Source organism: Xiphophorus maculatus, chromosome 3 (assembly GCF_002775205.1).
Source record: "Xiphophorus maculatus strain JP 163 A chromosome 3, X_maculatus-5.0-male, whole genome shotgun sequence".
Lineage (NCBI taxonomy): Eukaryota > Metazoa > Chordata > Actinopteri > Cyprinodontiformes > Poeciliidae > Xiphophorus > Xiphophorus maculatus.
In genome coordinates, this window is record NC_036445.1 from 15966910 (window position 1) to 15979742 (window position 12833).

The 12833-nt window shown below is 37.8% G+C and overlaps 2 protein-coding genes across 4 annotated transcripts in view; one reads left to right on the plus strand and one right to left on the minus strand.

Moving 5' to 3' along the window:
* The window catches only part of mindy3 (MINDY lysine 48 deubiquitinase 3), a 29312-nt gene extending 17953 nt beyond the window's left edge, over positions 1-11359 (minus strand). The window contains exons 1-11 of one of the 3 annotated variants that reach the window (XM_023331423.1): positions 11238-11358; positions 9592-9866; positions 9218-9297; positions 9017-9077; positions 8722-8928; positions 8529-8580; positions 7569-7683; positions 7265-7338; positions 6379-6458; positions 6107-6177; positions 2909-2989 (exon numbers count right to left, since the gene is read on the minus strand). In XM_023331423.1, coding sequence (XP_023187191.1) covers positions 2909-2989; positions 6107-6177; positions 6379-6458; positions 7265-7338; positions 7569-7683; positions 8529-8580; positions 8722-8928; positions 9017-9077; positions 9218-9297; positions 9592-9820 — 1050 coding nt within the window. In that variant the 5' untranslated portion in view covers positions 9821-9866; positions 11238-11358. Of the gene's footprint in view, positions 1-2908; positions 2990-6106; positions 6178-6378; positions 6459-7264; positions 7339-7568; positions 7684-8528; positions 8581-8721; positions 8929-9016; positions 9078-9217; positions 9298-9591; positions 9902-11237 lie in introns of all 3 variants that reach the window. The other 2 variants (XM_023331422.1, XM_023331424.1) reach the window with 2 other exon arrangements.
* Positions 11360-12130: 771 nt separating this feature from the next.
* Positions 12131-12833, plus strand: part of LOC102218112 (probable assembly chaperone of rpl4) — a 33507-nt gene continuing 32804 nt past the window's right edge. The window contains exons 1-3 of the mRNA XM_023331605.1: positions 12131-12316; positions 12448-12557; positions 12637-12783. Coding sequence (XP_023187373.1) covers positions 12250-12316; positions 12448-12557; positions 12637-12783 — 324 coding nt within the window. The 5' untranslated portion in view covers positions 12131-12249. The remainder of the gene's footprint in view (positions 12317-12447; positions 12558-12636; positions 12784-12833) is intronic.

Consider the following 12833-nt stretch of genomic DNA (forward strand, 5'->3'; position numbering starts at 1 on the left):
GTTTCCTTCATAAATGAATACAAGTTGGTTGTGCATGGCAGCATATCATTCAATTATTTTCTAGAGAAATCTTTATTTCTTCTCAGCCAGCCCACTTTCTTCTTTTTTACTAGCCTAGACGTTTTGTGTGTAGACAGAGGTGGAAGTCTTAGAAGACAGAAAGCGCCATAACGGCTGTTACCTCTTCAAGTAAATGACTGACCCAGAGCACAACTACTGTACACACAGTCTCACAAACACACACACATGCAAGTCCCAGGAGAAGTTCAGATACAGCCTGTGAACCTCATCACTCAGTGAGGGTAGAGTAAAGACTGATGAGAAATGTCACAAGAGGATCCCCCTCCCCTAAGCCCCTTTCCTGAGTGACCACTGCAGTGCCCTTTTTAAGTGCATCCTTCCTCTCAACTTCCTTTCCTCCCCTTTTCATTCCATGAGGGACTATTAAGGTAAAGAATAAGATTTGCAGGATGATCCTTCAATTGGGCAACCTAGTCACTAAAAACTGGAATGGAAAGTAGGCTGATTTTCTGGAATATGACTGATTTTTTTTTATCTTTCTCCTCTACCTGCATACTAAAAACTCCAGTCAACTCCAATCTCCAATCACCAAATACCAATCTTTAAAAGGCCGGACTTGCTGATTCCGATTTTGGCCAGTGCCAATTTTTTTGTTTGAAATGTCACAAATTATAGCAAGAAAGTCACTGAGTTGGCAACAGTGGGGTCACTATTGTTAACTGCAAATATACAGACATAACCTGGTGGGCCAGTCTATCCATAAAACCTCTCTCATGGAAGAGCAGAAGAGGACAGCCAGTGGTTGATTTTTAGACCTTTTCTGAAGCTTGTGAAGCAGACTACAAGCATCAACATGTAGCTCTATCTGTGTATCTTAACCAGTTTTTGTGTGCTTAATGGATCTCAGTGAAACAAATGCATTCTGATGAAACTTTGGAATCGCATTCCTTGGAATACTCCAACCAGCTAAATCCACACACGCACACACCACTAACGCTAATCAGGATAAAATTTCTTCTGCTCTGCAATGTGAATGTACATACAAACATATCACCAGCCTCAGGGACTTGTGTGAATCGGTAACTCATTAGCACATACATGATTGGTTCATCACAGATCCAACATTTGATACACTAGGACTGCCGGGTGGAGCTTTAGTCATGTAACCGAGCTTTTAATCAATTTTATATTAAGGGTGTGGTGTAATAATAGAGATGACTTCCTAGACCCTTGATTTAATTTTCAATCTTTTGCTGTATATAGTTACAGTCTCACTGATGAGCGTGATAACCTGGTTTAGTACAAGGTGAATGCATTCACACACACCTGTATAAGGAAACACACATGACGACACTCTCCTCAGGTTTCTGTACCAGGTCCTAACATTGCCTCAGCTGTAATTTGGGATTAACCAGTTACAGCATTTCTGGAACACTGAGTAGAAAAGGTCAGAAAAAGTCTTGTGTTTTTTCAACCAGCTGGAGTTTTGTGAACCAAGAACACAGAGCTCTGCTACTGCAACAAGACAGTCCAAAAAGAGATTAAAAGCTGTAAAATTACAACAAGCGCAGCAAAGTTTGTCAAAGTTGTACAACTTTAACTTGGTAAGCAAGGAATGATTTCGCAAGTTAATAAGCATAATTGCTACAACAGAATCATTGGTTAGTTTTATTACTGAAAACCACAGCATTTAAGCATGGTATTTTCACAACAAGACTATGTTTCTGTCCATTGCCCCTGTAAAACTGGGATTCAACAGAAACCATTTTGGCTGCATTTCATCTCTCACATTTATTCCTTAGGTTTACAAACCAGCAGAAATCTTGTAAAAGGGGATGTATAAACAAATTAAAACAGTACACACCATAAGATTAAGGTCAAAATCACTGTAATGCATAATGCTGGCCTGGCAGGAGGTGCTAACGATACCAACATTTAAGGATTCTAAGCATCACTAAACCTGTGGCAGACTAAAGAGCCTTGCATTTTCTTTGGAACCTTTTAGCCTCTCAGCTTTCTCTGTTTTGACAAAACAGGCAGGACAATGTAAGCCAGATGCCAGGGAAAAAAAAGGAAATAAAAATAAAACTAGACAGAGAGGGAAAAAATAAGCATAAACACACACACGCCGGCACACAGAAAATACAAAACAAAACATAAAACCTTCTACTATTGTTGTGGTTTCTAGTACAATTTGTGATAATAATTATGTGAAGCGTAATCATCATAATTAATTATTTCCAGATATAAATTGCATACAAATACCCATTTTATTTTTAAAAGGGTGCAAACACAGCAGAAAAGTTTTGTTCAGTTAAATGTCTTTGTTAATGTGACCCTTGCATTTGCAGCAAGTTTGTGATTCACACCACATTAACAGCCACACTCTAATAGCACAAAATAATTTATTCAAATTACGTAATCGTCTCATTCTTGATTATCCATTTAGTCAAATATGAATTCTGAGAGTGTTTGAGACTAAACTCTACCAAGAAAAAAAAATCTGGAACATCAATCCACATTGTTATAATTGCCCTGACAGCAAAGGTAAACCTGGTGTCTTTTACTGAAGCCAAGCAGACTTTTACATCATACAATATAACAAATGTACTATTTAATTCCCTTCATCCCCACTTGATACTTGATTGGTGACAATCCAACATACAGCACCTGCCATATAAGACAATCTCCTGTGTTCACATTCCTTCCCCCTCCATCTCTGCCTCACCTGTTTTTCCACACACACTGATATTTGATCTACACAAAACTAAATCTGTTGAGCACATTCCTTATTTTAGTTTTTCTAACCTGTTGAGAAATATCTGCCTGTGTTGCACACTCTGTGTCGGTGTGTGAAATATGTGCTGGATGAGTGCACTCAACTTGCCTTGGTGAAAAATACAGAGAGATGTGTTTCACTGCCAAGAATCCAAATAGGGAACTTTGGAGATTTGAGGAATGTCCCGACCTAAAATAGATAAAATAGATTATAAGAGGAGAGAATCTATTTTTGGCAAGTACCACTATGATTTAGCATTTGCTTCTAATAAAACATGTCTTTTTCATTAGAGAAATGTACTGACTGAACAGAAAAGACAAGTTACAAAAATTAACTCCCTAAACACCATCAGGATTAAATTAAAAACTCATATTCACCAAAATGATCTTTGCCCTTGTTAGGAGAACATGTATGTTGTGTATTTATGGGAACACGTGCACACTGCAAACAGGTTCATTATGTTAATTTGCAGACTGGCTTCCATATTTTTATGATAGCTTGATTTCTCTTTTGCACATCCATATTAAAATTTTAGCTCTTTGTGACTTAAGTTGCAACAATATGTTAAAATCCCAAGATTCATGATCTCACAATTGTTTTAGAAAATACTTTACTTATTTTGTGTAACTTGGATTTGCCTTAATCAAAAAGCTTAAATATATACAGGGGTTGGACAATGAAACTGAAACACCTGGTTTTAGACCACAATAACTTATTAGTATGGTGTAGGGCCTCCTTTTGCAGCCAATACAGCGTCAATTCGTCTTGGGAATGACATATACAAGTCCTGCACAGTGGTCAGAGGGATTTTAAGCCATTCTTCTTGCAGGATAGTGGCCAGGTCACGACGTGATGCTGGTGGAGGAAAATGTTTCCTGACTCGCTCCTCCAAAACACCCCAAAGTGGCTCAATAATATTTAGATCTGATGACTGTGCAGGCCATGGGAGATGTTCAACTTCACTTTCATGTTCATCAAACCAATCTTTCACTAGTCTTGCTGTGTGTATTGGTGCATTGTCAGCCTGATACACGGCACTGCCTTCAGGATACAATGTTTGAACCATTGGATGCACATGGTCCTCCAGAATGGTTCGGTAGTCCTTGGCAGTGAAGCGCCCATCTAGCACAAGTATGGGGCCAAGAGAATGCCATGATATGGCAGCCCAAACCATCACTGATGGCATTGGCACGAGTGACCAAAGGTTTGGCTATAGCAGCCCAGCCGTGTATATTGACCCTGTGGAGCTCCCGACGGACAGTTTTGGTGGAAACAGGAGAGTTGAGGTGCACATTTAATTCTGCCGTGATTTGGGCAGCCGTGGTTTTAGGTTTTTTGGATACAATCCGGGTTAGTACCCGAACATCCCTTTCAGACAGCTTCCTCTTGCGTCCACAGTTAATCCTGTTGGATGTGGTTTGTCCTTCTTGGTGGTATGCTGACATTACCCTGGATACCGTGGCTCTTGATACATCACAAAGACTTGCTGTCTTGGTCACAGAAGCGCCAGCAAGACGTGCACCAACAATTTGTCCTCTTTTGAACTCTGGTATGTCACCCATAATGTTGTGTGCATTGCAATATTTTGAGCAAAACTGGGCTCTTACCCTGCTAATTGGACCTTCACACTCTGCTCTTATTGGTTCAATGTGCAATTAATGAAGACCACCAGGCTGGTCCAATTTAGCCATGAAACCTCCCACACTAAAATGAGAGGTGTTTCAGTTTCATTGTCCAATGAAACTGAAACACTTTTATAGGTGTATAAATGCCCTAAGTATTTCTTACATTTTGAACACGATTCCCTCCCACACTAAAAGTACTTTATTAGAATGTTGTGCAACAAACCAACACGAAGAGAAAAGAATAGGAAAAATAACTTTTTACAAATGAAACTCTGAGCAATGTGGAATGAATATGTATTCATTCCCTCCGAGTCAAAACTCCAGTTCCAGTTTGAGTTGTAATTCTTTGAAAGCAAGTCTCTACATTTTTACCTGCAAGTCAGTTTGGATGGAGATGGTTTCAACAATTTTCAAGTCTTTGCTTGGGTGACTGAAGCTCCAAGGCAAACACATTCAAGCTATTATGCAAAATCGACTTTTTTGAGCTTTATATCATGTTAAGATGTTATTTTCTTATCAAAGACATAGCCAGACTGTTGCTTTAATTCCTTCATGCATGTTAGAGAAATCCTTGAATGTCCCATGGCAGTAATTCGGGGGTGCCTTAAAGCCTGTTACTGCAATGCAACACTCATTTACCCAAAGCTTTGCCTCGAAGCTTCAGTCATCTAAGCAAATCACCCATCCCCGACTCCTCCTCCACACAGCTCTACCAGACTAGCGGCAGAAGCAATCAGCAAAAACCTGGTGGAACGGCGCATCTGCTGAACTTTTTATACAAATCGCGACACTTCTAAAGACAGTTGCAAATGGCATCAATGGATAGTATGGAGAAGCATTGTTGTGATGATATGCTGAAGGCCAAGTGTTGGAGAGTATAGAAGGTTCTTAAAAAGACTGAGGTCAGTTTCAAGGAGTCAGATACAGCTATAGGGTGTAAAGTCAAATTTCTTAAGTTGTTTTCAATATATACAACATTTTCATAACAACTAATGGTAATACAGTTGCTTGATTCCGGTGTATCTCCCACCCTCTTAATTGTATTTAAGCTTTACACTTTTAATGTAAAAATTTGCTTTGATCACCATCTCTAGCTCTGGCTGAATGTTTTCTTTTCTCTCCAGCTGGAAGGTGAACCTCTGCCACATTCACAAGTCTTTTGCAGCCTCCAACAAGTTTTCTTCCAGCATAACTGTATTTAGCTTCATCTATCTTCTCATTTCTCTGACTATGTTCCCGCATAAGGGAAGCTTCCCCAAAGTGTGATGCTGCCACCATGTTTCAAGACGGGGTTTGTGCATTAAGAGTGTTGTAAATGTAGTGTTTTAATACAAATAGCAATTAGGTTGCAGGTACTGTTCTATGTTTCACATAAAAGCAGAAAATTAAAGTGAGAAAGTGTGTTGTGTCCTTTTGATTTGTTTGAACAGTCTACTTCTAAATCTTTTAAAATGTGTTGTAGTTTGTTACTTTTACTGGAAATTTACCAGATCTCAGAGTTAAAAGCAACATGAATCAAATATCTATTTACTCGTAAGTTTTTGTGCTCAGCTCAATTGTGTTCATCTTGAATTCTCGATCAAAGTAAACTGTAGTTTAAAAAAAACAAGTTTTCAGCACACTTAGCAAGAGCTTGACAGTTTGCTTATTCTTCTCATTTATCTTCTGCATGTGTTTGTACCTTGCAGTAGCGCAGTGACTCCATAAGCGTGAGGAAGCCAACAGATGCTTGTTTATGAATTCCATGCAACTCTACAAAAAAATAAACAGAATTTAAAAGAGGAGTGAACATTGATATTATTGATGGAAGATTGAGTCATTTACTGTTAATATGTGAAGATATGAAATTAAACCAATGACTAATCTCAGAGAAATATGGTTAAAACTAGGATTACTACTTGTTCTATGTGTTAATGAGATTTATTTTTCAACAACATCAGGGCCAGCTCTTACTCATGCCGGAGCATTCCCTGTCTCCATCCCATACATTAGAGACGGCATGGCCGGTTATAAGGAGGTTCACCAGGCTCTGACTGAACAAGAAAAGGACAAGAAAAACAATGTTTATGTAAGAAACAAAATCTGCTGTGCACATATGTGCTTCGTGAAGAAAATAGGGAGAGCTCTGCATAAAACATTAAAATCAATATGTTCTTAAGAGCCACTAACACTTCTTAGAGAAACTTTGAACTTCACAATGCTGATCATGTATATGATGTGTTCAGCTCTCCCTCGCATCCATAAACTCAAACTTAAACTGATTTTGTGCAGCCGAGAGTCGCAAAAGTTTCCATAGAGACAATGGTCAACTTTAAGCCCAAATTAAACTTAAGGCTCATACTGTGATCATGAAAACAGAGACATTATTCCCACTTGTTCTGCATCCCTTTTATCTTGTCAATATGTGGGAGCTTGCTGCAAGCAGGGAGAGACACCAGCAGCGGGTTTAGAGGTGCAGTAGGCAAGGATAATGTATTTGTATAAAATCAGTCATATATATGGTTTACACATACAAAATGTGCTGTACAAGAAATTAATGGAAAAGTGTTAAAATAACAAAATCCTTTATGTTTTGCTGACAAAAGACCCCAGTGTATCAAACGGGGATAAACAAAGTATGAAAAATGCAGCTTAAGGCATTCCATCACTTCTAATTTTGGGCTCTCACCATCATAAAGAGAAGTATAGACAAAAGAACAGCAAAGTCTTTAATTAGCAATAGAATTTTAATAAAAACAAAAATCTACTTTGTTTTAATAATGTAAACTAAAACAGCTTTGAATGATAATCATTTTAAGTCAGCTTAATGCTGAAGAAACAAGAAGATGGATTTGTATACCTTCCGTGACCATGTATAGGGTCTATGAGGGGCTCTGTTGGGTCCTGAATTTCATTTCTAATATTCTCTATGCCCTGCAAAAAAGAGCAAAAGATAACATTTGTTGAACATTTAGAAATCTTTGCAACCTCCACATAAAGTTTGAACATTACATATTTTTGAATAAGTATCCAAACGCAAAACCGAATATTCGATTTGTACCTAATTAACTTTATTTTTTTAAATCCCCTTAATCTCAGAAATCATATTACCGCCATCAGTATTTGAAATAACCATTTCTCCCCTGCGACATTTTTCCCCTTACCTTAGTGAGGATGACAGAGTAAAGGAAAAGCAAAACCCCACAGCACCCCCTCCAGGATTGGTATAGAGACAGCACCTCCTCTCTGAGATCAGACACTGACAGGACAGTTCGCTTGCTGCAGGATAAAGCAGCAAGTAAGAATAGTATATAGTAAAAAAATAAAATCAAAAAATAAACTATATATATATATATATATATATATATATATATATATATATATATATATATATATATACACACATACATACATACATATATATATACGAATTATAAGAAAATAAAATGAAACAACAGAAAGTAAATTCCAAGGGTGTCAGGTTGTAAACTGTCACAGGACATGGATTGTGTTTGCCAGTCCTTAATGTGTAAAGATAAAAAAAAAATATGATGCAAGACAAAACAGAACAAAGAAAAATTAGACCGCTAGGGATTAGCGCGCCATCCTTCTCATCCTATTGCTCATTAAAAAAATACCAGTGAAGCTGTCTTATTTAGCATGCACCTCTTTGCTTTGAGCAAGCTTTGCGTTTTGCTGACTGTAGTCTAAGCTGTCAGGGACTATGTGATCAAATTTCAATGTTTCTCACAGCAAGCTCAACTGTGCATATACTTAATTTGCTGGTGTGTCTTTAACAGACACCTTGTGTGTAAGCATTCTTTCAACAAGGCAATCAATGAAAGCAGAGAGTTGGCAAATTGTAAGGAGAGTGAAATTGAAAGTTCAATTTAAAAGCCAAGATAGATAAATTGAGACCTCCTTTTTATGCTCCTCATGCTTCTGAGAAAAATGCAGCAGACTATAAAAATCCTGCACTTTAGCAACTGTCAAATCTCATTGTTTGTTTTAAATCCCTCCCTCCACAGTAGTCATCATTTTACCAGACTATATTGGGAAAGGTATTTATGATGAGAGGAAATATTAGTATGATATTTGATAAAAATTTAATAATCTTCACTTACTGAAGTACGCTGTGAAACTGCTCAAAGCCAAGGTCCTCAGCAGCCAAAGCAGCTAAACACAAGAAAACACAATCACAGAACCATCAAGACAAAACATCAGACTGTCAGAGTTAGTCTGTCAAACTTCAGTAAAATGTATTTAGTTGGGCAGGAAAAGATGCAGTCAGTGAGTGGGCGATGATACAAGACTAACTTGGCTGCTGTTCCTGTGGCGACTGACTGCTCTCTGGTCTTGGCATGTCCTGTGTTTGAGACTGTGTCTGGGTCTTAGAAAGCGTGCTAGTATATGGGCTCTGTCCCTTGGCCCATGTCACAAAACAGAACCCTGTGGAGGGGCTGGCACATGCAGACTCAAGGATTTCACTCAGTGTTGAACACAAGGCCATCTTCTGCTCCTCTTCTAACAGAGACAAACATGAAAATATAAATTGTTTTGGTTAGACATAAGAAAAACAGTAAAACCAATAATATTTTTTTATGGAAGTTACCTGACATTTGTCTCCATGTGGAATTTTCTCTGTTAAAAAGAATGTTCTTTAAAAGGAAAGCCTGCAAAGAAACAAACTCAGTTCACAGCAATTGGAATTTTAGTTACATGTCATGTTAGCCACTTATTTAACATTCAATGATCTAATCTTGTTGCCACTGAATGTACTAATATTCAGGCTATTGTGCAGTGAGAAACTTACCTGAACAGGTGCAATCACAGCACATGGTCCTCCTTCAAACTGTTTCAGAGCCGTTTGCTCATGCTCACTAAAAACAAACCCTGCAAAAAAGGGAAGTCTTCATTCAACAGTGAGCCAGTAATTCATTTTGTATACGTATTTAGGCACACAATAAACAAAATTTCAGCTGGATCTTTAGTAAAACAAAGACTAACAACAGACATATACATAAAAAATAAAAGAGGAAGATTTAAAATGTTCAAAATAGTTTGATAAACTCTAGCCTGTCTAGCCTGGCAGAAAGATATATTCTTCCAATAAAATATCAAATGTTTGCCAATTTCTAAACAACTGAAAACATGGACTCACTGTGGTTATCACAACAAAAGCCCTACCTTGAGACCATCTTCGGAAGATCGAAGTGGAAACTCCTCCCCCTGATGGTTTTCCCCAAACCAAATCAACCATCTCCTTATTTAACTCTGACATGATTGGCTTCAAATCCTTAGTAACGCCCTCTTCGGTCCGACTGTCATGCAGGGACAAGAGAGGCTGTCTGTTCTTAATGAAGTCTCTTCCAAATCGCAACACTCCACTTCCCAGGGCAGTGTGTACCTGTGGCATTAGCCACAACTTCTCTCTGTGGTCCAACTTCGTCTAAGCTCAGGGGCTGGCAGCAAAATGGAGCATAGGTATAACATCAATCTGCCAGGCAACAGCACACAAACACAAATCCAGATTTGCTTTTGGTTAAGGTGACTTCAAGAACAGACAAAACAACTGTTATATTTAGTAACAGAGGAGCTTGGATTTTGTATAGTTGGACAGATATTCACAGATTTGTACTTTACTGATATTCTCAAACAAAGTGCTGTAAAGTACTACTTCCCTCTAGTCAAATTGAGTTATATAATGACCTAACTGATCACTGTATTAAACATTTACCAAATAGATATTTCCAAGCTGGTAGTAATTGCAATTTCTTCTTAATGTTTGATCAGCAGATTCTGGTTTTGGTAAATTATGATTTATTTTTCTAATATCCATCATAGTCATCTGTGTACATTTTATTTTAATTCAGTGATTTAAGTTAACAAAATTGACCATATGAAGGAAAAAAAGCTTTCTGAAAAAAAAATGTCTGTTTGTTGTTGTTTTTGTTTAAGCCAGAAAAGTCATCTTCTGTCTTGATGACTTTTCCGCATGCCTGCAAAAAAGTAGCTTCAAATGTTTTCCCCAAAATAATCTTCCACCATCCATGGGAAAACAAAATGTTCCACAAAACGTGGCGCATTTTCTTGCCACTTTCTGATGAGATCAAGTTGTTTTCTTCAGTTTTCAAGTTACAGTTAATTAGTAGAACATTTTATTTTATTTTAAATAAAATATGAAAAAAGCATTACATAAACTTGTTTTGTAAAATAATATTCTCTGTGACAGCTTTTAAAAGCTTTTGAAAATTTATTCTACAGCCTCTTACGTTGTTGTTGCAAAAAAAAAGCAAAAACTTTTGAGCTATTGTCGAAACTGACATGAGCAGTGATGGATTATGAAGAACAATTCAGAAAGATTTTTGGGCGTTTACTAATTGTACTACACAATTTAGCTTGGGAAGTGTTCTTGAATTACATTTCTAAGGAAACATAAAAATTGCACGCTATATTATATACGCAATGACCATACACATCACGTTTTAAGTATTTACAGAACCTGGCGCTAATAGTTATTTGAACACTTGCTCGCTCTGCAGCCAAGCTAAAAGGCTAGCGGCTTCGTTAACGTCAGGTGGTTACAACGGATGATAAACAACGAAATATTTAACAACGAGCGAACAGCTCACTCTTTATTACAGTATGGCGAAGCAAAAGTTAAAATATTAGGTAACTTGACGTGGCACCATCAAGCATTAGCATCAACACCTTTCAGCTAACCTTACATTGCCTTATCATTCAATTTCTTGTCACTCCAGGGCGGCGGCAGATATAACGGTCGTGAGAGGCTGCAGTTTGTCATTATTTCGACGTAAATATTCTACACTTACCTCAAAATAGACTCGAGTATTAGGGGGTCTGTGTAGACTGTATTTTGTTGAGCAATTTCACCGCCAGCCTCATTTCTGTCATTCGTTTATTTACAACAAATTGTAAAACGAAGAAAAAATACTGCGTCCATTTGACGTACTATACTATTGGTTGAAATCGAGAACGTTCCAGATGCGTCACAAGGCGTTTTCTCGACGCATTGCCTGATTGGCTCGTCACCTTGTCGATCACGTTTAGCGCATCTTCAGAAATGGATCGGTAAATTTAAAACACAGTTTATGACTTAATTTTTTTTATTATAGCTTTCAGAATATTTTTGCAAAAACGAACATAACACTAGATGTAAAATATTTTACGTTTCCACTAGCTAAGTTTTAAAAATGTATTCAGTATGATTGGTATTTTGTTCATTATCTGTCTCCGTAGTTGTGACTGTGGATGCATTTCTTAACAATCAGCCGGTGAATGACCTGGGTGGAAATGATCGCAATGATAAGAGTATTTTCCTTTTAAATAGAGGGAAAATGGTGTATATTTATTTTAGCTGAAGGAGGTTAGAGGCAATCTGTCAAACAGATACTGGATTATTATATCAACAGCCGTTAACAAAAAGCAAAAATTACATACAATTTACCAGAGCTCACCTCCTGACGCATGTACAGCGTCAGGAGGGTGGGAATCAAAATCTGCAGATCAAATAACTTTATTTAGAAATATGCTTAAATATCAATGACAGTGAAAGAGGCGTCGGTCGAGCATGCCGGTTGAGAAATGGACATGTCACGACAGATGCACTGTTTGAGATTGATTGTGTACAAACCACTCCTACACGGCGTCCCTATTGCCTCGTCAAGTCGCAAATGGGGCGCACCCAGCTTCAGCACTTACCGCATGCGTGTTGCATGCCGCCTGCTGTTCAGAGTTCTTTAGCACGCGTGGAGTATATTTGGGAAAAGCTTTTTATTAAGGGGCAAAATTTATTGTAAAGAGTAACGAGCGTTATTTATCAGTATGGGAGGTCAGGCTAAGAACAAGAAGAAAAATAAACCCAAGAGGAAGGACAACCGTCAAAACAGGGGTCAGCTGTGCAGTGTTATTGTTATTATTATTATTTTTTTTGTTATATCCAATGTAAAATGTGTTCGTTCCGTTTATCACTAAATGAGACACTAGCAACTTTTCATTCGCGCCTGTGTTTCATCTCCACAGATGGAGGGTTTGTTGATTTGTCACCTCAAGAAAGGATGAAAGTAAGAATGCACGAGAAAGCCAAGAAGAAGACAGCTGAAAAGTACTCAGTACAGCAACTACTAGAGAAGGTGCTTTTAAAAATTAAACCTATCACCGTAGAAAGTGGCTAGGTTTTATTCTGTACATTTATTTATCTTGTGTGTTCAGACTCAGGAGTACATGGACAGTTTTGACTTTGACATGGCTGGCCTTTTCTGTCAGAGAGCTTTGGATGTGGACTCCAACAACCTACAAGCTCTTGACATGCTGGGACACATTTGCTCTGAATTAGGAGACATGCAGAAAGCTAAATCAATATCCTTTTGTGACTTTATTTTCTTTATACATTGTCTACTGATTAGTCA